Consider the following 25354-nt stretch of genomic DNA (forward strand, 5'->3'; position numbering starts at 1 on the left):
TGCTTATCCTGTCTTAAAACAATTTTCAAGCATAAAATAAGTCATTAGTAACAAGTGATTTATCTCTCACTTTCAGGTCAATTTTTCTTTTCTCAATGTAAGAAAATATCTGCACGCTGCAATAGCTTCACATGGAAAAATATTCACTCTTGGCTAGATGAGCCTGTTGAAAAACTTTTCTATTTCAGTGCAATATTTCGATTTTAGTCCACTTTATTGCCTGCAAGGTTTACATCTAAGAATATCCTACTAGATCAAATCAATTAGTTCTTGCATACAATAAGCCACAATTTAGAAGTCAACCAAAAATCTTTTGTGGTACTATAATGTAACGACCCGACTTGTCATTTTAAAAATTTATACCCCGTTCAGTGACTTAAAGTCCCGAGCCACTTTGTAATATGTATTATGACTTTCGTGTACGGTCGATTTTGGTTTTCGGAAGATTCAGAATTTAATTAAAAGAACAACTCTCATTTTTGAAGCTTAAATGAAAAGAGTTGATCGAAGTTTGATTTTTGAGCAAACGACTTCGAAATGAAATTTTGATAATTCCAATAACTTCGTATGGTGATTTTGAACTTGGGCGTATGCTCGAATTTGGAAGTCCGTAGGACAATTCGACGCATTTTGGCGAAAGTTAAAAAATATAAGATTTTTAAAATGTTTGACCGCGAGTTGATTTTATTAATATCGGGGTCGAAATTCGATTATAGAAATTGGAATAGCTCCATTATGTCATTTAAGACTCGCGTGCAAAATTTGAAGTAATTCCGGATTGATTAAATACATTTCGGTGCAAATTATAAAATTTGAAAAATTCATAAACTCATAATTCAATTCGAGGTGCGATTCATAATTTTGATATTGATTAACGTGATTTGAGGCCTCGAGCAGGTTGGTGTTATGTTACGGTACTTATTGGTATATTTGGACAAGGTTTCGAGTGACTCGGATGAGTTTCAGATGGGGTTCAGATCGTTTGGTGCCTTGTTGAAGTTGCTGGAATTTCTGTTGGCAGAAGCTGTTTTTGGCATCAACTGGTACAATTGCATTGAGATTTTGGAAGCTTATATCTCGTAATCTATAAGGAATCTGAAAAGTTTCAAAACATGAAAGTAGTAGCCCTTTGATTCTAGTTTCTAGAAAGATAAACCATTCATCATTTTGACATTTGTATAGAAAGTTATGATCGATTGACAGAAGGCTGGTACTGCAGAATTTGGCTATAACAGTGTGCATCGCCATATTTCTGATGTGCAAAGTTGAATTTGGAAGCTTATATCTTGAAATCTATAAGGAATCTGGAAATTATCAAAACATGAAGGTTGTAGCCCTTAGTGTATAGTTTCCATAAAGTTAAACCATTCATCATTTGGATATTTGTACAAAAAGGTATGATTGATTTACCGAAGGCTAGTAATGCTATTTTTCTGGGACTGAGGCAAAACTCATGTGTCAAATGCGATTTATAAGTCTCAAATGACAAATACAACTTGCCTGGACAGATTCTTAAAATGGGGGTTTCGGCCATTTTAACATATTTGGAGCTATGGAGCTTGGATTAAAGCGATTTTCGAGGCGATTTTTCACCATATGGATTGGGGTAAATGCTCTATATCTGAAAATTATTATACTTCATAATTCTGTAGTTATATTCATCATTTATTTCGAATTTAAATGGAAGAAATCAAGATTTTATAAAACTTTTCAAGAACGAAAATTTAAGATTTGGAGGTCGAGTTGTTATCAAAATTTGGTAAAATCGGTATGATTAAACTCGTATCAGAATGTGTGTTCGGATTTCATGAAAATTATGTCGGGTTCCGAGAGGCGGGTCTCGCGTTGACTTTTGTTGACTTTTTTATGTGAATTTTTAAGTCGACGTTATATTATTCAAAATTATTTCCGATGAATTTTAATGAAGTTATACAATTAATTTGGATAGATTTGAGCTGTACGGAGGTCAATTCAAGCAAGAAGGATATTTTGGAATATCAGCCTAACTTCAAAAAGGTAAGTATCTTGCCTAACCTTGTGTGGGGGAATTTCCTCTTAAACATTAAGTCTTATGTGGAAATTGTGTGATTAAAAACCATGTACGCGAAGTCACGAGTACGTACTTGGTTTATATGTGCAAATTATATCGGTTGAAATTCGTAAGACACCCTTAAGTAATAAATTGAAAAATTATTGAAACTTAGTAAATCCTTGATTGCTCATGCCTCATTTCTTGTTTGTCGAGTTTGTATTTTATATTATAATTTGGGGTGATTGCCACTTGGATTTTTATGTAATTTTCTTGTAAATCTGATTTGATATTTTTGGAAATAATCATATTGTGGATTTTCCATATGCAATAATTAATTTAAAAAGTTTAAATTGAGGCGTTAACATATTTATCAAAAATTATGATTAAAGAAGGCGTTGTCCTATGCTGAGTTACTTTTAGATCTCTATTGTTATTTTTGGAGGTTTTATATATGTTGTGTGGAGCCTTGGGCCATTTGCTGCGAAATTTATTGATTTTGTTGCATCTTTGGAATTGGTTGTGGCCATTGGACAATTTGTGATATGAGTTGATTGTGTTGTGTTGTTATGATAATAGTTCGTGTAAATTATTGGGTGATTTGAGTTATTGTTATGTGGGATATAAGGGTGATATTTCACTGTTGTTATGTGTGTTAGGATATTATCTGGGCGGAGTGATAAGGGAGGCTATTATCTGGGCGGAGTGATAAGGGATGCTATTATAGGAGTGATAAGGGAGGCTATATGAGCGATAAAGGTGGATATTGATATTGTCAGGGCAGAGGGATAAGAGAGGCTATTATAGGAGTGATAAGGGAAGCTATAAGAGAGATAAGGGTGGCTTTTGTTAGGGATGATATGTGATGATGTTGGGTTATTGTGTTGGTAATTTTTATGTGATGATGTGGGGTTATTGTGCTGGTGATTTTCATGTGATGTTGTGATTTTTCTTGTGTATATTTCTCTTGTGCAACTTGTCTTGTTATTTCGGAAAACTTGATAATAGTTTGATTCATTTTGAAATTGTGAGCCTGTGGCTATTGCCGGGCGATTTATATTATTGGCACGTGAGTTGTCCATGAGGTTATGAAAAAAATGTGGGCACGAGGTGCCGGAGAAATATGATGATTCTATTATTGGCACATGAGTTGTCTGTGTGGTTATAAAAGAAATATGGGCACGAGGTGCTGGGAAAATATGATGATTTGTATTATTGGCACTTGAGTTGTCCGTCCGATTTTGATAGAAATATGGGCACAAGGTGCCATGGAAATATGAAAGTGGGCTGAGACCTATGTTACGACAATATGAAAGTGGGCTGAGACTCATATCTTATGATTATGAAATGAGGTGTCACAGAGTGACTTTTATTTTAAAAATATTTACTTGAAAGAATTTTATATTCGACAGATATTTATGTGAAAGAAATATATTCAGAAGGTATTTATTCGAAAGAATTATATGTGAAAGACTTATATATGAAGGACTTGTTTAATTGGTTGTACTTGTGTTCCTTATTCGTTTGAGCAATAATTATAGTGTTCTTGTTGCCTTTCTGTTTATATCACTGGTTGATTTTTGTTGCTATTACTGCTAGTTATTTTCCAATACTATTATATACTGCTATTTTGAACAAGTTATCTGACTAGTGAGTGTCTTGGTTGTACCTCGTCACTACTCCACTGAGGTTAGTCTTGATACTTACTGGGTACCGACTTTGGTGTACTCATATTATACTTCTGCACATTTTTGTGCAGAGCCAAGAATTGGAGATATCGGATTCGGACAAAGGTTAGAGTGTGGTCGCAAAGATTTAAGGTAGAGCTGCTTGGTCGCCGCAGTCCCTTGGAATCTTTCCATTTTATTGTATTGTCAACTCTTATTCGAACAATATTGTATATTCGATCTTTGAGATCATTGCATGTATTCAGTTAGAGTTCATGACTCAGTATTACCAGTCTTGGGAGTACCATTATTTTCGCTGTTGATTTCGGTTATCTATAAAAAAAAAAGGCTTGAATTGTTATTATGATCGGCTTACTTTGTCTTAAAAACTAAGTGCCATCTCGATGCATGTGTTGGGATTTTGGGTCGTGACAAGTTGGTATCAGAAGTCTAGGTTCCGGTTCTACGAGTCACGAACGAGTTTAGTTCTTGCAGATCGGTACGGAGACGTTTGTACTTATCTTCGAGAGGCTACAGAGCTAGTAGGAAAATTTCCACTTCTTTCATTCCTTATCGTGTGACATTTATTCAGCTTGAAGCATATATCTTATGTTCTTTTGCATCCACTCGTGTATGAAATTGCGCACTCGGTATCAACTATGCGCCAACGGTTCGTGATACTACAAAGGGGTTATAAGGGAGCCAAGATTGTTCAACCATTGTTACCAGATCGAGAATGCGGAAGTATTGAGAGATCATTCAGTTGTGCATATGGGGTGCATCATGTTCTTACATCTGGTTAATAAGTACGATCTTAAGAAGGTTTAATTAGTTTCCTAATCATCACAATCATGGTAGGGTCACGAGGTGGATGTAGATATGAAGATAGTTGGTGGTATTAGAGACTATGTGGTTCGTATGAGACTTCTATTTAGTGAAGGGTACATACTAGCAGCCAAGACACTGGAGGAAGCGAGTTTAACTGTCACGAGGATGACATGCGCCAAATAAATGGCTTGAGGTATCTTATGACTAGTGTCGTACGAGCGATGAAGGTTAGTATTTTGGATCATCGGAATGTGTCCTATGGTTTCGCGCCAACTGATGGGAGTTCCTTATCAACGATCAGATTGCGGGGTCATGTGTTATATCAGTTTTGGCCTGAGATGTATTTATGTGGTATCAAAAGGTTCTTCGAAACTTGTATATGATTAAGAGCTGAGATTTGTATGGGATGATGCTGGGACTTGCGGTATTCCCGCGTCCTTAATAATTCTATATTTCAGTATCAACGGGGTCATGGAAATAATTTCATAATACTCGGAGTGCTCTAGTAAGTTCATTTAATGCACCGTCGACACAGGGTTCCTATAATGGTTATTCCAGTTATCTGGCACAGACCCAGTATGAGAAGCTGAACCTGCAGAGGGGTTGTTATCAGTGTGGTGATACTAGGCACATCATGAGAGATTGTCCGACACTTGGGAGAGGCAGATTTCATCAGATTACTCAAGATACAAGCTCTATTCCAGTTACTACCCCACATGCACAATCAGTTAGGGGTGGAGGACAAGCAGGTAAAGGGGTGCCCTAAAGGGGAAGGCCCGACCCGTTGATATAATTGATATGGTATGGCTGAGGCCGCTACACTAAATTGTGTCGTTACAAGTATGATTTAATTCATAATAGAGGAGCACTATTTTTAGTTCGATTCCATTCCAATTTTCGAGGTGAGACCTCCTATCATGCTCCATGTATGGTGAGTTAATGATTTTGTACACCACTCACGTATTTATCCCTGTTGGGAGATTTGATGGTGTTAGCCCGTATCTAGCATTTTGTTTTGTACACTAATGAGGGCTAAGAGTCCAAAAGTGACTTTCTGTTACTCACTACAGTAGATTTTGATATAAATTTGGGATAGTTTGATTAAAGTTTGCGAATTATATGCCCTACCGGTATGGGGGTTCATTTTGTGTTGTGAAATTATTTCACAGAATATATTAAAAAAAGAAGAAGAAAGGGAATGAAAAATTTCAATTGGCACAATGTGCAAAATACTTGTGATGCAGAGTTGAGGACGAGATCCTCACAATTTTTATATGATGTGAAATATTTAAACCGGGCTACAAGCCGCGGTGTAAGTTATATAAGGACGAGGTCCCTGTAGTAAAAATTTTATGTGTTTAAATTCTCCCTTTGTGAAATTTAAATTTATACTATAGTATTAATAGGGAGTCATACTTGTTAGGCTTATTTGATAATTCTTTTATATGTAATTGTGCATATTTAGCCATATTCGTGCTGTGAATATTGAGTTTTAGCCTACGAGGTGAGTGCCCAGGTGGCGTTAAATATGACTCGTTAATTCGGGTAAATAATTATGAGGTCTTCATTCCTCGTGTGTTGCTGTCAATGTTGTGAAAAAAATTGAAACAAGGTTTTGGTTAATATGAGATTAATTGAGGATGTTGGAATTAATTATGAACAACTATTATGACCAGAGATGTAGTTATGAGTATACGTATAATGTGTGTGTATGCACAAAATTGCTACAGACAGTTGAGACTAACACCAGTGTGTTAATATAAAAATCAGGCCTTTTTGAAATTAATTGGAGTGTAAAAATAAATTGGCTTTAAAGTTTATAAATGAGGAAAAAAGAAATAATCTCAATTGAGATGGTGTTATTGGACCAATATTAAATTGCGGTAACGTAGAATCACCCACGAGTATATGTGTAAGAATACACTTAGTAATTTAATATTCTCAGAATAATTCTTGGCACGTTCGAGGACGAACGTATGTTTTAAGAGAAAGAGAATGTAATGACCCGACTTGTCGTTTTAAGAATTTACACCCCGTTCAGTGACTTAAGGTCCCGAGCAACTTCGTAATATGTATTATGACTTGCATGTATGGTCGAGTTTGGTTTTCGGAAGATTCGGAATTTAATTGAAAGAACAACTCTCTTTTTGAAGCTTAAATGAAAAGAGTTGAATGGAGTTTGACTTTGAGAAAACGACTCTTAAATGGAATTTTGATGATTCCAATAGCTTAGTATAGTGATTTCGAAGTTGGGCGTATGCTCGGATTTGGATTTGGAAGTCTGTAGGACAATTCGACGCATTTTGGTAAAAGTTGGAAAATAAAAGATTTTTGAAAAGTTTGACCGAGAGTTGACTTTATTGATATTGGGGTCGAAATTCGAATCTAGAAATTGGAACAACTCCATTATGTCATTTAAGACTCGCGTGCAAAATTTGAAGTCTTTCCGGATTGATTTGATACGTTTCGTCACAAATTATTGAATTTGGAAAATTCATAAACTCATAATTTGATTCGAGGTGCGATTCGTAGTTTTGATATTGTTTGGCGTGATTTGAGGCCTCGAGCAGGTTCGTGTTATATTATGGGACTTATTGGTATATTTGGACAAGGTCCCGAGTGGTTCGGATGAGTTTCGGATAGGGTTCGGATCGTTTGGCGCCTTGTTGAAGCTGCTGGAATTTCTGTTGGCAGAAGCTGTTTTTGGCAGCAACTGGTGCAATCGCGTTGGGACTTTGGAAGCTTATATCACTAAATCTATAAGGAATCTGGAAATTTTCAAAACATAAAAGTAGTATCCCTTTGATTCTAGTTTCCATAAAGATAAACCATTCATTATTTGGATATTTGTATAGAAAGTTATGATAGATTGACTGGAGGCTGGTTCTGCAGATTTTGGCTACAGCAGTGTGCATTGCAAGATTTCTGATGTGTAGAGCTAACTTTGGAAGCTTATATCTCGAAATCTATAAGGAATCTAAAAAACATGAAAGTTGTAGCCCTTGGTGTCTAGTTTCCAGAAAATTAAATCATTCATCATTTGGACATTTGTACAGAAAGTTATGATCGATTTACCGAAGGCTAGTAATGCTATTTTTTCTGGGACTGAGGCAAAAATCACGTGTCAAATGCGATTTATAAGTCTCAAATGAAAAATACAACTTGCCTGGACAGATTCTAAAAATGGGGGTTTCGGCCATTTTAACATATTTGGAGCTATGGAGCTCGGATTAAAGCGATTTTGAGGCGATATTTCACTATATGGATTGGGGTAAGTGTTCTATATCTGAAAATGATTATAGTTCATGATTATATGGTTATATTCATCATTTATTTCGGATTTAAATGGAAGAAATCAAGATTTTTACAAAAGTTTTCAAGAACGAAAATTTAAGATTTGGAGGTCGAGGCTCAAAGCTTGACATGCTTTTAGTTAGTATTATCAAAAATATGCTCTTAAATGCATAGTTGGAAAAAATAATCGTTTAAACGATAATCATGAAATTCTTTTAAATGATAACGAGTCTTGATCACAAAAATATGGTTCAAAAACTTTTAACTCCAGAGAAAGGCGAGAGAATAAAGTTATGCTATTTTCAAACCATTTAAAAAGTATTTCAACATCCATATAGAGACAATTTACAAACTTTGTAATATGCACATGGAAAATAACATTCTAACAAAACTCTCCATGAAGAAACAAACCTTCTTGTTGTGAAACCTTGGGCTACAAGTTTACCCTTAACTTTCACAATCTTACCAATCTCATCAAGATTGTTGCTGGATATTCATGATTGCAACTCTTTTGCTTGATAATAGATTTTCACACTTTTTATTCTTTCAGCTCTGTTCAGCAGATCTTGCATAGCTGGAATCCATCATTCATCGCTTAATGCTTCTTTATGTTTGTCTAGTTCAATTAGCATGGATGTGTCATTATCCGTTTATTGCAAGCCATCCACTGAAAGTTCTCCATCCTTATTCACAAATTTCTTAGAAAAGTATTATTGTAAAGAAAGCACGCATGTTGAGATTTCTCTACAACTAATATTCTGAATTTCATAAGATCGAAAGTAGTAATGAATAAGAAATATACCAAGAGTCCTTCCAAGACAGTTGCAACCAAAGGGAATAAGATAACGAAAAATTAATTTTTCTTCCTTCCCATAACTCGGGCAAAATTTCATTCAAGATATGATCCAATGAAAAAATATTAAAGCACATATAAGCCAATGATAATAATTTATGCAAAAATGATGCTTTCTTTTCAATTCTGCATTCAATTCAGGCGCCAAACTAAATATGTGAGAAATCATGTATGACGCAAAAAAATGTCGAACAAATACTATAACTCACATCTATGATCAAATGCATAATTTTCTTATTAATGTATATAACCTAGGCAAAAACATCAATAGAAACATACACATGTACCTTCTAAACTTTTGAGTCATAGGAATGATCAAGTATCTCCACATGTGCATAAGTTATTGGCCTTAAGGTTATAAAACATTCTTGAATTTGAAAGAAGTATTGATACTCTTACCAAGAGAATGAATATCAGAAGTAATTCTCAAAACAAATCTTAAGCACAAGACGACATAAAAAGTGTATGTATGCTTGCTTTTCCTAATGTTAATACAAATAACATGGTTCATGCAAGACATACATTTCATGCTATTTAAAATCTCTAAGTCAAGGATAAAAATAACACCAAACAGAATTGTAGTATAATGCAGCAAGTCGACTCAAGCAATATGTAGTTGTATATATCCTTCTTCACTAATCGCACAATAGAGCATGTTGATTGCTCTAGCGTTTGTTTACATAATATCCAAATGTTCTTTTGTGTAGTCAAATAACAAGCTTCTTTCCATCATTGTTGTTTGGAATAGGTCTTGGTCCATTCCGAATAACTATCCAGGCTTGATAATATATTGATTGAACATAAACCTTCATTCTTTCTTTTCAATGGCTATAGTATTGACTATTGAAGTACGGTGGCCTTCTTGTTGAGTATCCCTCTTGAAGTACGATTTCAGTAATTTGATAACCTGCCATGGATCTTTTCTCACTTGATGTTAAGCAAAAAAATAAAGATATGAGACCTGCTCTGATACCAATTGAAAGTACAAGAGGGGGTGAATTGTACGCCTGTTAAAAATTTAGTCGACTACAGTATACACTTAGTCGATAGATGCAGAGACAGCCTGCACAATACTATTAGTACTACGATTCAAACAAATACTAATCTCAACAAACAGTAATTGCTTATAGTAAAATATGAAAGTAGTAAAGTAAATAACACCAGAAATTTTATACTGGTTCAGAACCAATGTGGTATCCTACTCCAGTCTCCTTGGGTTGCAAGGATGTTATCTCTTGATCTCTTTGCAATATGAGTTGTGTATAGCTTGTGTGATTTTCAACGCTCACCACCAACGTTTACAAGGTTGGTTTTCACTCGCTCACCAACAACGAACAAGAGTTGATTTTAACACGCTCACCAACAACGCAAAATGTTGGTTTTTACTCGTTCACCAACAACGACTCTTTGGTTTTCACTCGCTCACCAAAAAAATGAATAATAACACAACCTCTAAAGACACACTGCCTCTCCAATATTTTTCTGTCTCTTTTTACTCTTTTGTGTACACAGTAAATCTACTAAAAATGCATTACAATGCTTGTAAGAGTAGAATAAAGAACTTGTAGTTGGATAGACAATTGTATAGAAGGATGCGTACTTTTCTTTATGTGTAGAGGTCCTCTTTATAGCCTTTTCAACTTGTTCCAACCAATGCATAACCCAAGAGAAATATTTTTGTACCGTTGCATGATTGTCTTGAATCATGGCATGTCTTTTTTTAGAGTCCTTGATTGTTGCTTGCATGTCTCCTAAAAGAGGACTTGTATCATTGCATCATGTGTCAAAATATGCTTGATTTGTGAAAATTGATACCTTTTTCAACTGTTTATTCTTTGCTTCTGACAACTTGCACCTTTCAAATCTAAAGAAGATTAGATTTGACCAAAAAGACATTTCCATAAAGAACCTCTTCACATGGGCTATTAAATACTACAAGGAATTGCTTTTGAATCTTTCTCCATGTGCTATTTAAGAACCCATGATTCTTTTTGGTTGGACTCAAAATTCCTGCAAAATTACATGTAAATACTTTATGTCCGAAATTACCACAGTAGTGACATGTAGTATGAGAAGAAGAGTGTTTACCTGCAGCTGCCTTATTAGTTGACTTGGAACTTTTCTAAGTCAACTTGTTTAAGGTAGGATGTTTACCAGTAGATCCCTTTTTAGTCAACTTATAGTTGTTAAGCCAAGGAGACGACTTTGATCGATCAAAGTGGGGAATTTATGCAAGCTGCTTATTTGTTTGCGAAGCTCAAAATTTTTTTCTTGAAGTAAGTTGTTCTCCAACTGATATTCTTCAAGCTGAATATCCCAGTCTTTCTTTTCATTTCTCAACTTGTTATATTCTTCAAGTTGGATCTCCCAATCTTTCTTCTCATGTATCAACTTGTTATATTCTTCAAGTTGGATCTCCCAATTCTTCTTCTCTTTCCTTAACTTATTATATTCCTTAAGAACTTTCTCAAGGTCGTTGAGAACCAATTCAATATTTTCCTACAATTCATCATATTTATCGCAATACGTAATAGGAGTAGGACATACCTTGTCAGTTTCTCCCATTTCATGAAACATAGGTTCTCCATTCTTTCGTGATTGTTTTTCTTCTTCAAATTCATTCTCGTCGCTCCAAGTTGAGATTCTATGATTCTTCTTCTTGAAGTTAGGACATTTTAATTTCATATGTCCAGGTTTACCACATTCGTAGCAACATACGTTCTCTTGTTGTTGAACCTCATTCTTGCAGTTCTTTTGATGATTCTGGATGGATTGAGATTTTCTATGCTGCTTCTTTCTACTCTCTTTTTTTTGTCCTAGGTATCACGGCCAAGTCTTCTCGGTCTTCACCAGATTCAAATTCTTCAAGAGTTGACATGAATTCAATTTCCTTAACTTTGTTGGTGCCCCCATGAATATTTTTCAATATGTCCCATATATCTTTAGCAGTCTCACAAGTGGATATATTCTCGACATTTCAGGGAAGTAACCAGTTTATCTGACTTATTCTTTTATTGCGCTTTAATTAATTCTTTGATTAAAGTTTTATGTTTTGTACCCAATGGTTTGCCATTATAAAAAATGAGGAGATTGTTAGCCAAAAGGTTTCACATACATATTTTGATAATATCAAACCAACATATCTTAATCAAAGAATATTTACTTATAGTAAATTTATTTTATCAATGTTTGTCAGTTGTGCAAGGATTTGGACAAAACAGGAATGAAGACATTAACAAAGAAGGATTATTTTGATGAAGATTCGGACAAATATGGAAAAGAAGCTTTTATGAAATCATCATAGAAGTAAAAGGAATGAAGATGAGGAGGAGAATTCTGCCGCTAATCTAGCAAGACTGAATGGGCACATCAACCAAGATGGAATCTGGAAAGCATAAAGGAAGGATGAATTGAGAAACTATTCAAATGGGCAAAAGGATGTGACGTGGGTCACAAATATTATTTTACTATCACAATCAAATATAGCACTAAAGTTTTGAGATAACATAGAAGGAAAAGTCTTTCACAAAGAAAGGAATATTTTATTAGAAGGAGATAGCATGAAATATTTTAAGAAGCAAATAAATTGGTGAAGAAGGAAAGAAAATGAGGTTGAAAAACTACAAGAAAAGATGATTGAAGAGTGGTCTTTGATTATGTAATGATTATTATATCTCTAGACAAGAATTATGGAAAGTCAATCATGAGTTCTTAAATAGCACATGGAGAAAGATCCAAAAGCAATTACTTATAGTATTTAAAAACCCGTGTAAAGAGATTCTTTATAAAAATATCTTTTTGGTCAAATCTAATCTTCTTTAGATTTGAAAGGTGCAAGCTATCAGAAGTAAAGAATGAACTGTTGGAAAAGGTATCAATTTGCACAAATCAGGCATATTTTGACACATGATGCAATGATACAAGTCCTCTTTTAGGAGACATGTAAGCAACAATCAAGGACTCTAAAAGAAGACATGTAAGTAACAATCAAGGACTCTAAAAGAAGACATGCCATGATTCAAGACAATCATGCAACGGTACAAAAGAATTTCTCTTGGGTTATGCAGTAGCTGGAACAAGTTGAAAAGGCTATAAAGAGGAATTCTACACATAAAGAAAAGTATGCAACCTTCCAATTGTCTATCCAACTACAAGTTCTTTATTCTACTCTTAACAAGCATTGTAATTCACTTTTAGTACATTTACTGTGTACAAAAAAGCGTGAAGAGAGACAGAAAAATATTGAAGAGGCGGTGTGTCTTTAGAGGTTGTGTCATTATTCGTTTCTTTGGTGAGCGAGTGAAAACCAAAGAGTCGTTGGTGAGCGAGAAAAATCCAACCTTTTGCGTTGTTGGTGAGCGTGTTAAAACCAACCCTTATTCGTTGTTGGTGAGCGAGTAAAAACCAACCTTGTAAATGTTGAAAATCACATAAGTTGTACACAACTCATATTGCAAAGAGATCAAGAGATAATATCCTTGCAATCCAAGGAGACTGGAGTATGATATCACATTGGTTCCGAACCAGTATAAAATTCCTGATGTCATTTACGTTACTGCTTTCATATTTTATTATAAGCAATTACTGTTTGTTGAGATTAGTATTTGTTTGAATCGAAGTACTAACAATATTGTGCAGGTTGTCTCCGCATCGGTCGACTAAGTGTATACCGTAGTCAGACTAAATTTTTAACAGGCATACAATTCACCCGCCCTCTTGTACTTTCAGTATCCATTTTTAACCAGTAACAGAACGAGTTGAAAAGGGGTTTTAAATTTGTGATGGTTTCAGGCTTCAGCTGATCCAAACAATATTTTCAATGTACACTTTGAACTTCTAAACATTCTAGGAGTGCTCATCCTCAGTGGGGAGCCGCAGGCTACGGTTCAGTCCAACTCAGTAACTTTGATTCAATCCATATATTTGTCTTTAAGTAATTCATTGAATATGTGCAAATTATTAAGTTAGAACCTAATAACTTAAAAGAACTGGAATCCTGAACTGATCAAATCCTCCGCCTCTGCTTATCTCAAAGTCTCAATCAACTTTTGTAAAATATGATTAGTATATTGACTGTGTAGCTAGTTGGCCTACATTATTCATCGATCGACTGACTTTGTCCTAATGTTACAGATTTCAAAAGATTAGATGATCTGAACTTGTCTTTATACAAGAAGATTAGCAAGGTGGTATATAAATAAATGTAGGACTAAGTAGGATAAGAAGCTTAACCACAGTTTAATTATTGTCTCAATTTAATTCTAACTTCTTAATATTCTGCAAAAAATAAAAGAAAGTATAACAAGATATTATGATTAAATAGTGATAAATACAATGATCTATAAATTGAGTAGAAAATAATTTATTTCAACTCTTAGTGGGAAATCCAATTTTATTACTAACTGAAAGGTCTTTCTTGCTGAAACTTTACCTCAGTTGTGGTAATTTTGAAGAAGTTACAAAGCTGCATTTTTCAGTAGTTCATCTATGAGTTTGCCAAGGGACAAGTAAGACGATCCACCTTCGATTACGCTAGTCCTGCTCTTCTCCTTCATCTCCTTTGCCTTTTCTCTTACTGCTGTATTAATTTCCACCAATTCCTTAATCCCTTTTTCTATGGCTTCTGCAGTTATCATTGGCTGATCTTTAGTCCTTTCGCAGTAATCCAAAGTGATTGCCACTGCAACTCCTACTTCTTTAACTAACTGAAACGCATTCACTTGTTGCTCAGAATGCAATGGCCATGTTGCTATAGGCACCCCACACCATATACTTTCAAGTATCGAATTCCAGCCACAATGTGACACAAATCCCCCTATTGCCTCGTGGGACAAAACCTTCAGTTGCGGGACCCATCCTACAACTTTCCCTTTTATCTCTGTCCGATCAAGAAATCCTTCTGGCAAGATTTCAGAATAGTTCGTGTATTCTCCGGGGAATTGCGCGTTATTGCTTTGTGGGGGACGACGTAAAGACCACAAGAATCTGCAGCCACAGTTATCCAAAGCTAAAGCGATCTGTTTCACTTGGTCCAGTGGTAAGCTCCCCTGGCTCCCAAAACAGATTAGTACCACTGATTTTGGTGGCTGTTGATCAAGCCAATTTGTAATTTCTGCCTCCTCTGACTCCGACTTGGATTTTGACTGGTTCAAAATTGGACCAATTGGATAAATAGGTGGAAGTGGAACCTGATCCTGTTCAGATCTTGATATGTTACTGTTGTTTTTCTTATATGTATCTAATTGATGGATTTCTAATTCAGCAAAAGTGTTGATAATAATGCCTTTGGCTTTTCTATATCCACGAGCAAAATCGAGGAATCTCCCTAGCCACGTGTCTCTATCGACTAGGACCATCGGCAATACCTTTGGAGGAACAGGATATGCGTAACTGGGAAATGATAAGAGATTACTACCATCAGTGTTCTTGAATAACGAAACATCTTGTTGGCACTCGTCTTCAAGAAACTGGAAATGAAGCATCAGTCCGAGAAAAGCAGCTGGGGAAGTGAAAAACACGTAGCTTGGGATATTAAACTCGTCAGCGACATCCATTAACGGAGTGCATAACATGTCAACAACAAAACCAGCTAGTTTTTTAGCAGGGCGTTGAGATATTAAGAAATCCTTGATGTGAGATTTCTGGCTTTGCACTAATCTGTAGACGAAATGTCCTCGAGTTTTGGAACTCCATTCTGGTGTTGGATCAGCAACTGGTAACTGGACAAATCGAAGGCGATCAGAGGAGGATGAAGCAGCTACAGAGTCAACGAAAGGGCCACTGACGGCGTCAATGTAATCGGGAAGTTTCATAACGAGGACAGTGATTGTAAGATGATGATTTTGATGGAAAAAGAGTTTAGCTAACTCCAGCATCTGAGCTACATGGCCCATTGCCGGAGATGGGATAAGAATTAGTTCTGCTAGTTTCTCCATATAAACTGCAGGTGATGGTTTTGGTTTTCGCTTCTGCTTTTTTTCTTCTTTTTGCTCTTCTTCGCTCTTACTTTTGTAGATTTGTCATTGGTTTTCGCGGATGCTGTCTTTGTTTATGCTTCCCAATTAGATTGAACATACTGTGCACGAATCAGTGCGTTGCCCCCAATTAAAACAGCAAAATTTTGTAAAGTATTCCTGAAAGATCTGCAATTAGGACACGCGACAAAAAATCAATCGCTTTAATCAACCTTTATTCCAACAAAAGGATAGCTTTATTGTAAAGTCTTCTATTTTTATATAAAGTTTTCTTTCTTTAAAAAATAATTAAGTTTCATATACGAATGGTATCAAGGTATTAATATAAGTAATTAGATTGATTTTAATAATTACCTACTTGTATTTAGCGTAGATATTTATTCGTAATTATTTTACAATAGATGTAATTGTACAAGTATATACATAATTGATGGTAGGTTAGAAATATGTATTTTAGTTGTATTTTGCACTCTAATTACTACATGTTATTCGTGTTTGAGCTTAAACGATGGTGATTTGCACGAGTTAAAAAGATAATTTAAACCTAAAGCAAATAATTTGAATTTTTGAAGTCTGAGTAAAAGCCTAAGGAATTAAATCGGGATCGCATTCGAGGGTCGAGGACCATATTACTCTAACATTTGTATACTACACGCCGCGTGGGGCACAGCGCGACAGTGTTAAGTGGAATGTCTGACAGAAATATGGTCTCTGAACTTCTCCATTGGCACGCCGCATGGGGCGCTGCTCCCTGTGCAGTTTTGTGAGAGTAATTTTTCACTTCGTCATGAAAAGAGCAGTTCCGTTCACACCCGCTTCTACATGGTATAAATACACAAAAAATATGATTTGAGAGGACTTTTGACCTAGGATTTGAGGAGCAACTAAGGCAAGAAGACGCAAGAATTCATCAAGATTTCAACCAACAATCGGTGCAATATGGGAGTTTGTATCGGATTATTAAAGTTGATGTTTTCTATGTCTTTAAACCTTCTTGAGATGACTTTTTCCATTGCTATGGATAGTTTTCCCTTGGGTGTTGACAGACATGGTGTATTGATAATTTGATTAGAGATTCGATTCTTGATAATTGCTTGACTCAATTGATGGAGTTTTGAATTATATTATGAAGTTATTCATTATTTTGCTTAATTGAAAGGGGAGTTTTATATTGAATTTGTTTACATCTTATGCTCTAGTTTAAATTTGTAATTTAATTGGGTAATTGAAGGAGCCTCTTGAATTATTAATCGAACTAGAAAATAGGAAAATATTCGCAAGAAGTTGCCCTTCAAACTAAAACTATCATTATATTCATTGCAATTGTTCACTGTGCTTCAATTGGATTATTTCCAGAAATTAACGGTTAATGAAAAGAGGAACCTTAACTTCAAGTATAATTTAATTATCTGGTGAATTCGTGAAAATCAACACTATTATAGGGTGAACTAATTCAAGAATTGGATCTCGAGTCAATTATCATAAACTTGTCTAGTCAATTATCCTTATTTCTCCCAGTGATATTTCTGTGTTGCTCAACTCTTGTTTTTCATGATCAATTGATAGTTGCTTTAATTTTAGTTGTTAACTGTAGTTGACAATCATTACAATCAAGTGTTAGTGTTCATGAATAGCAGTTAACTAGACATTATTCGAATACTGCTAAAATTCAATCATTGTGGAAACGATTATTGAATTATACTATCTTTGATTAGAGAGCATTAATTTTGTGTTGTGTTTTGCACTCGTCATTAATCGATGTGTAATTTAACCTACTTTACTAGGTAACTTGCCGTCTCTTTTTTGAGTTAGTAATTCATACTTAATATTGAAACTATTGCCAACCATCGTTTAAAATACATGCAACAAATTGCAAGTAATAACCAATATATAAGGTTTGGTGTGACAATTTGTTCAATTAGTTGACTTCGTCAACAAAGCGTTAGTAGAAAGGGAGATAGTAAATGATGAGTGCAACAACATTTACTTTGTTGCAATCTTTCAATAGTCTATTTGACCAATTTACAAAATAAATTACGTGAAGATTAAGATTCACTTAGAGTTTCAGAAACTAAATGATTTACCAATTGTACATTCTACTCTCACTTTCATTACCTTAAACTGAATATTGCAAGTGAAAGTTTTTAATAAGAAAAAAATAATAAGAAGAAAGTGAAAGTTTAATTTGCCAATGGAAAAAACACGAATTCTAAAATCCATGTCATTAAAAGATTGACACTTAAGAATGAGCGATACATAGAGGACTCAGCGAATACATATGATGCTATCTCTAGTTATGCATTTAGAAATTATGATTGTGAAATTAGAGATAGTTATGCATATTTTCATTGGAAACAGTCTCTCTATCTCTGTAAGATAGGGATAACGTCTGCGTACACACGAACCTATTTATTACTGTTGTTGTTGTTGTTGAAAGTTGCAGAAAATAATTAAAATTTTCAAGTGGGTGAATGATCCTTGATATCTTGGATCAAACTCTCAAGAAAAAAGTAAGATGATCCTCCTTCTAACATGGCTCTCCTGCTATTTTCTTTCATCTCCTTAATTTTCTTTCTGGTACCATTCTTTTCATTTGTACTATCCAACATCAGTCGCTTTATGGCGCGCTCTATCTCCGCTGCTGTGACCAAAACTGGACTCTCACTCCGATACTCCATCTTAATATCCACGGCCATCTCCAAATCAACCACCAGCTCGAAAGCATTCACTTGTTGCTCTGCATACATCGGCCATGTTGCCATTGGTACTCCAAACCACAAGCTTTCCAGTACAGAATTCCAGCCGCAGTGCGTAATGAATCCTCCAATTGACCTGTGAGACAGCACTGCCACTTGAGGGACCCATCCTATCACTCTCCCTCGCTGCATAGTTCGTTTCAAGAAACCTTTCGGCAGCACTTGCTCCGGACGTGCAAGATCGTCCGGAGCACCTACTTTGCCCTTGACCTGCGGCTGCCGCAGGGACCACAAGAAACGGGAGCCGCTATGGTCAAGGGCTATAGCGATTTCTTTCAACTGTTCCTCGTCAAAGCTCCCATAGCTCCCGAAACAGAGGAACAATACCGAAGAATCTGGTTGCTCATCTAACCAGTTGTTGATACTCTCGTCCGGTTCTTGATTCAGGTTGATTATAGGCCCAACTGGGTATAAAGACGGAACCCCATTTTCATTACCCAGAGATTTAATTGGATGAGGCTCAAGCTCTAAGAAAGTATTAACTATGATTCCTTTTGCCTGTCGTATCATTCGAGCAGTAGACAGAGGTAGATGCAAACGACCATCTTTATCCAACATGGCACTTGGCAAAACCTTTGCTGGCAAAGGATTTATATAAGTCGAAACAGGCAGTAACGTATCCGAATCCTTGAAATCGGAGATATCGCGATCGCGATCATCTTTAAGCGTCTGTGCATAAAACATGAGGCCGAGAAAAGCAGCACTAGAAGTAAAGAATACATAGCTCGGTAGACAAAGCTCAGTTGCTACTTCTATCATTTTATCACTAAACATGTCAACAATCACACCACCGAGTCGAGTACCGGACTTGTTCTTATTGGTCATAAAATTGTCAACAATTGCCTCTCTTACTAGTTGCTTGGAATTATCAAAGAGCTCAACAAGAATAGCTTCTTGAGGTTTATTACGATTATTACTTTGAGATTGAGGAGAAGACAGGTGCAAGAATCGTAGGCGTGAAGTGGTAGAGTCATCATTTATTGCTAGCGTCTTTGTATAAGTATGTATAGCTGTTTCAATTGGAAGGTCAATGATGAAGAAAGTAATTGAAAGACAATTGGTTCGACTGTTGAGTAACTTGCCAATTTCAACAGCGGCGACGAGGTGACCCATTCCTGGCCCTGGAATGAAAACCAGCTCTGTGCTCTCCATCTTTGGTATTGATCAACTGCTCTAGCACAACAATTGCAAATTAAAAAGACAAACGCAAAATAAAGAAGAGGCAAAGGCGCTGCTGTCGTGGATAAATCGGCAGCCAAGTATAGTCAACGAAAGCAGAGAACCCAAAAAAAAAAAAAGATCCACGTCATCGGAGCAACAACACAAATTTTAATGTGTGGCTGTGTGCAATGAATGTGAGTCATAATAATTAAAAAATTCATATAATTGGATCATTTTTAAAGTAATTGCAAATAAATATTTTTATAATTATTAAGTGGTAATGTAACGAGCACCTTACAGGAAATAGGCATGGTACAAGACCAATACATCCACCAAAATACCTTGAGCACTTCGTTGTCCATAAGACTGCCAAATCCATTAGAAAAAGGACAAGAGCATTGGATAAGGCTGGCATGTGGGCCCGGTCCCAACTTCAAAGGGCCTATGTGGGCCCGGGCTTTACATGCTTTTTGTTAGAATTGATCCGGAACCGGACCTACGAACTAATGGTTCCGGGTCTAATTGGGCCGGTCCCGGGCCTAAGTGGGTCCAACAGATACTTTTTATTTTTTTTTAAATTTTATAGAAGTTAGATAAAAAAAATGGTAAAGAGTTGGATTACCATAAAAAGCATTTATATATTCATGATTTAATTGTTCACCGGGTGCAATATTATGGCAAAATTGATTTTCGGTAAATTGTAATAAACTATTATCGCTATCAAGAATAGCAGGTGTAGGACATGTAACAGGTTTGGGTCGGGGAGCCGGGGGAAGTGGAGGAGGAACAAATTGGCTTCTAGATTCACCATTCTTGGATTTTTCCTTATTTTTACTAAACTTTTTTTTAGGAATAAGCCATCTTAATTAATCAAGCAATACAAAGTAAATAAAATAAATAAAACTATAATATTAAAACTTAAGAGTTGGAACGAGTTTACCGAATTGACGAACAACTTATTGAAAATTAATTATCATTGAAGACTTGAAGACTTCAATTCACCAACTTCACAATTTTTCACAAATTGTAACAATAAAATAAGCAATTATAGAAGAAAATTAGAGAGAGATTGAGAGAGATTGATGATTTTGTGAGAAAAATGAAAGAATGAGGGGGTATTTATAGTTGAAAATAGGGAAAAAGTGTAATTATAAAAGGTTTGGGGTTAAAACAAAGTTGGGAGTTAAATGACTATTTTGTAAATAAACAACGACTATTTTGGCAGAGAAAACGACTATATTTTAAATGCCCCAACGGGCAGATTTTTTTTAAAAATTAGAGCCGTTGGGACCGGTCCGGTCTCGCTGGCCTCGCGCAAAAGATCGGCCCACTTGCCAGACCTACCTCCCCCGGTCCCGGTCTTAAACGATTAGGATCGTTTAGGCCCACTACCCATATGGGCCACGGTCCTGGATCGGTCCCAATTCTGGATCTGCCCACTTGCCAGGGTTAAGGCAGAGGAAGGAAATACCTATAAGTAGGAAGAGAGGTCTAACATTAGGTAGCGGATTAAGACTTGTCTTTATATTTCTTTCTTATTAGCTATAGCTCTAGAACCTCCCTCCGTTCTCTTTTTTTTCTTTTAATTGTTCATACTTTGGTTAGTTGAGGTTGTAATTTTTCTTGGAGCTTGTACTCAAATCTGTGAATTAATACAAGATCATACCAATTTGGTGCTCTCGTTGAACCTTTCCTCCAAATGGGTGACCCGCCGATGACACGCCTGAAATCACTGGACGATGCCGTTACCCAAGTTAAGGACCAGCTTGCTATTCATTCAAAAAACTTTGATACCATCTCTGCTAGCCTCTCCGATATTCAGAGTCAGCTACATATTCTAAACTCTGGTAAACAACCACAACCTTATTCTAAACTCTGGTAAACAACCATAGCCAGATTCCACAAACTTGAAAAGTCCTAGCCTCGGCATCGCTGCCGGCACTTCTTCCGCCGTGGCTTCACCACCTACTTCTATTGCTCTAACCACTACTCCACCGCCACTCGACAACCAGCCTCCACTTTAGTACCAACAATACAATCAACACTACCAACACCACCCATCAACTCTACAACACTGCCATAACTCTGCAGCGGCTCCACCGCTGAATACTCAACAACAACAATATCATCCACAATACCAACAACCCACTCCTTACAACCAACCACCAACCTCTCTCACCTACGCAACCCTATTTCTAACCGCCTCCGCATATCCCCCACCCCCTTACCCACCTACCCATACCATGGCCCAACCGGTAACCTAATAAAATGATAACTTATTTGCTATCACAAGTTAAATTATATACAAATTATATAAAAAAGTTACATTGGCAATACACATAACTTAATTTTTTTCTCAAAATCGTAAGCTTTTCTTGAAATTCTATTACAAAAAAAATCGAAAAAAGAACATAATAAAGTAAAATGACATTATGTTCTCTGATTTAAAATCTATTTCTACTACCAAACAAATTACACGCTTCAACGGAAAATGTGCAGAGAACATATCAAGGAAAGCAGATAATACGTAGCTTAGACAAATAAAATAGACCAGATGTAGTTATAAGTATACATAAAGTTTCCAATGTGATTAATGAACCAGGAGCTTCATTTTTTTTTTTTAATAAACAATATGAACTTTGAGCTAGGACCCGCTAAATTACTAACTAAAGACAGTACAATTTGGCAAATGATGCTTCTAAAGCCAGTCTTTCATTTATCCCAAGACAAGAGATTAAAGATTCTAGTTCAGAGAAATGTTGATTTTTACAGAAATAGCAAATTAATGCTGTGAGGCCTTAACTCTTAGGAACCACCTATTAATGGACAAATACACTCGTACTCTAGGTTGCCCGAATTCTTCAAAAATATTACTAGTATGTGACGAATCCATCAAAATAGTATATTTTTGGGGGATCCGATACGAGTACAACAACATTTTTGGAGAATTCAAACAGTACAGCTCATACCTTAGCAACAACTCTTATTTGATTAACATAAATGAAGTTTCATTCTAGTCACTCCTCGAAAGTAGCATAAGATTCTGCTATCTTAACAGAATATAGAATCTAAAATTCTTCTCATCTCAATTCTAGGAATCAAGGATAGTTTCGACGAATCTTCCTATAGAAATGAAGGAAGATCCACCCTCCATCAATGCGTTCCTGCAAATCGCTCCCAAATCTTTAACTCGCTTCCTCACGGGATTTTCACTGTCCATTATGCATCTTATAGCTTTCTCCATCTCCTCTGCCTTCACAGTTTCACCATGATCACTACCGCGCATCCTGTAATCCATTCTCAGCTCCACTGCCATCTCAAGATCTCTCACCAATTGAAACGCATTGATTTGTTGCTCAGCGTAAAGGGGCCATGTCACAATTGGAACTCCGTGCCATAGGCTTTCTATAGTCGAATTCCATCCACAATGAGACACGAACGCTCCAGTAGCTTCGTGAGCCAAGATATCGACTTGGGGTGCCCAACCACATACTATTCCTTTCTTTTTAGTCCTCTCCAAAAATCCCTCTGGCAAAATCTCCTCAAGTTTTGCATATTCATCATCTACAGGCCGACGTATTGACCATAAGAAACTTACTCCACTTTGTTCAAGTGCAATTGCCATTTCGATTAGTTGTGGTGGCTCAAAAATCCCCGAGCTTCCAAAGCAAAGAAAAATAACAGACGAAGGTGGCTGCTGGTCTAGCCATTTCATGATTTCTTCATATTCAGAGTTGGAATTTCCCTTACTCTTTTGGCCCTCAAGGTCAAGAAGAAATCCAACAGTGTAAAATGGAGGCAATTCAGGGTCAGATGCTAAGGCATGTACAGCATGATTTTCGAATTCAGCAACTGTATTGATAAGAATTCCTTTAGTTTCTTTAAACCTAACACCATGTTCGCGGAAAGAGTTGTAACCTTCTTTATTGAACGCGAATGAAGGCAAGACTTTTGAGGGTACAGGATTATCATAGGCTGATATCTTTAAATCAGCATCAGATTTATTAAATTCTCTCCCGAATTTTTCATGCCAAACGGATAGGTAAAACAAGAAACCAAGAAAACCTGCACCAGAAGTGAAGAAAAGATAGGAAGGAATTCCAAGTTCATTTGCTACATCAATCATTGAACTGCAAAACATATCAATGACTAATCCAATGATTTTCGGGTTCGAATCAGGCCATTTGTTGCTGATAATTGCATCTTTGACGAGGGGTCGATAACTTGCTATTAAAAGAGAGAAGTAATTCTCTAACGACTTTTCTAGCTCTTCTGAAGATGGAGGTTCGACTTGAGGAAGTGTGATATATCTAATTCTACTGCCCTCGGGAGTAGAGGAGGATCGCTTGATGTAGGAATCTATACCTGCATCCCATGGTGCAGGTGGCCTTATGATGAAAATTGTTATGCATAACCTTTGATCTCTGTTGAGTAAATTCTCTGCAAATTTACATGTTGAAACAAGATGACCAACGGCCGGAGCAGGTACAAACACCAGCTCTAATTTGCTCATCTTTGAAACAAAGTTAATCAGAAGAATGAAGATGAAATGGTGGTGAATAAGAATGGTACCTTACAATATATGTTGGATGTGTCAAATTAAGTTTCTGTTTGTAGGATTCTGCCCTTTTTCATTAAATGTTGAAAGTTTGGACTAGTTTACTTGAACCAAGTTATAAATAAGATATTAGGTAAGATCATAATTTGATTATAGGTGGGATAACTAAATACCATATTTTGATTATGTGTGGTATAAGTAAGGCCTATAAGCTATTGGCCTACGATGATAGTAGCGGAGTTTGGATTTTTATTAAGGGGTATTAAAATTTAAAGAAGTAAATACATGAATAAATTAAAGGAGTTCAATACATAAGTATATATACATAAAATAATAGTTTTTACCTATAGAAATAGGAAATTCTTTTGGCAAAATAGATATTAATTTTGACACCCCTTGAAGCTATGTGGATCCGTCACTAATGATGGGTAGACGTTATTTATAATTAGCTCTAGTAAATACGATATCCTTGAGTATGTGGTGAAGAGATTATTGACGACTCATTTTCCATAATTTTCTTGGTATTGAGAGAATAATATGGTAACTAGTGATTGTAAAAGTTGGTCTCAAACTTAACTGCTACGCTACTGAATAATGAAGTTTAACGATATAGATAAAGACGATGAAATAAGATTGATAATAACCATGGTGGATATGTCAAAGTTTTGTGGTTTTGGTCGTCTCTTTCTTGGTAATTCATTTTCTTTTTCCTTGTGGAGATTAAAAGATGCGATGGAGGAGAATGAGTATGCTTCTAATGCAAACAACACACAATATGATGTCTGGTCCTGACATGCTAATATGTCTATAGTGAAGTCACTGCTTACATAAGGAGGTAGAAACGTGATTGAAAACTTTTTGCTCTTCTTCTCTTTACCGACAAGACAAAATAATTAAAATTTAAAATATTTAAAAAGACATATAAAAAATTGTAAAAATATTATTGTAACTCTTGAAATCTGAAAACACTGGAGTACATAAAATGGGGACGAAGGGAGTAAGACATAACTAACACTAGATTCTTGATGTAAAGGTAAAAGAGACACTAATCACTTTCCCCACCCACTTTGCTGGCTCAGAGTCATTTTCGCGTAAAAAATGTCACTATGCAAGATCTTGATTTCTCAATCTGAATTTACTGTATCTAACTCAGCTCCAAGCTCATCCCATGGAGTAATTAAGCTTGGGCAGCAATGGCAACAGAAGTGGTCGAACAGAGATAGTGAAGCAGTTA

General features: G+C 35.9%; 1 protein-coding gene across 1 annotated transcript; it reads right to left on the reverse strand.

The window, feature by feature from the left end:
- Positions 1–13930: 13930 nt before the first annotated feature.
- LOC107804884 (uncharacterized) lies at positions 13931–24502 on the reverse strand. The gene is made up of 3 exons (XM_016628825.2): positions 22678–24502; positions 18143–19553; positions 13931–15650 (listed from the first exon to the last, which is right to left on the reverse strand). Exons 1-3 carry the CDS (start codon positions 24073–24075, stop codon positions 14128–14130), a joined length of 4332 nt encoding a protein of 1443 aa, XP_016484311.2. The 5' UTR covers positions 24076–24502; the 3' UTR covers positions 13931–14127.
- Between the last annotated feature and the right edge of the window lie 852 nt (positions 24503–25354).

The sequence above is a fragment of the Nicotiana tabacum genome, chromosome 2 (assembly GCF_000715075.1).
Source record: "Nicotiana tabacum cultivar K326 chromosome 2, ASM71507v2, whole genome shotgun sequence".
NCBI classification, from domain to species: Eukaryota; Viridiplantae; Streptophyta; class Magnoliopsida; order Solanales; family Solanaceae; genus Nicotiana; species Nicotiana tabacum.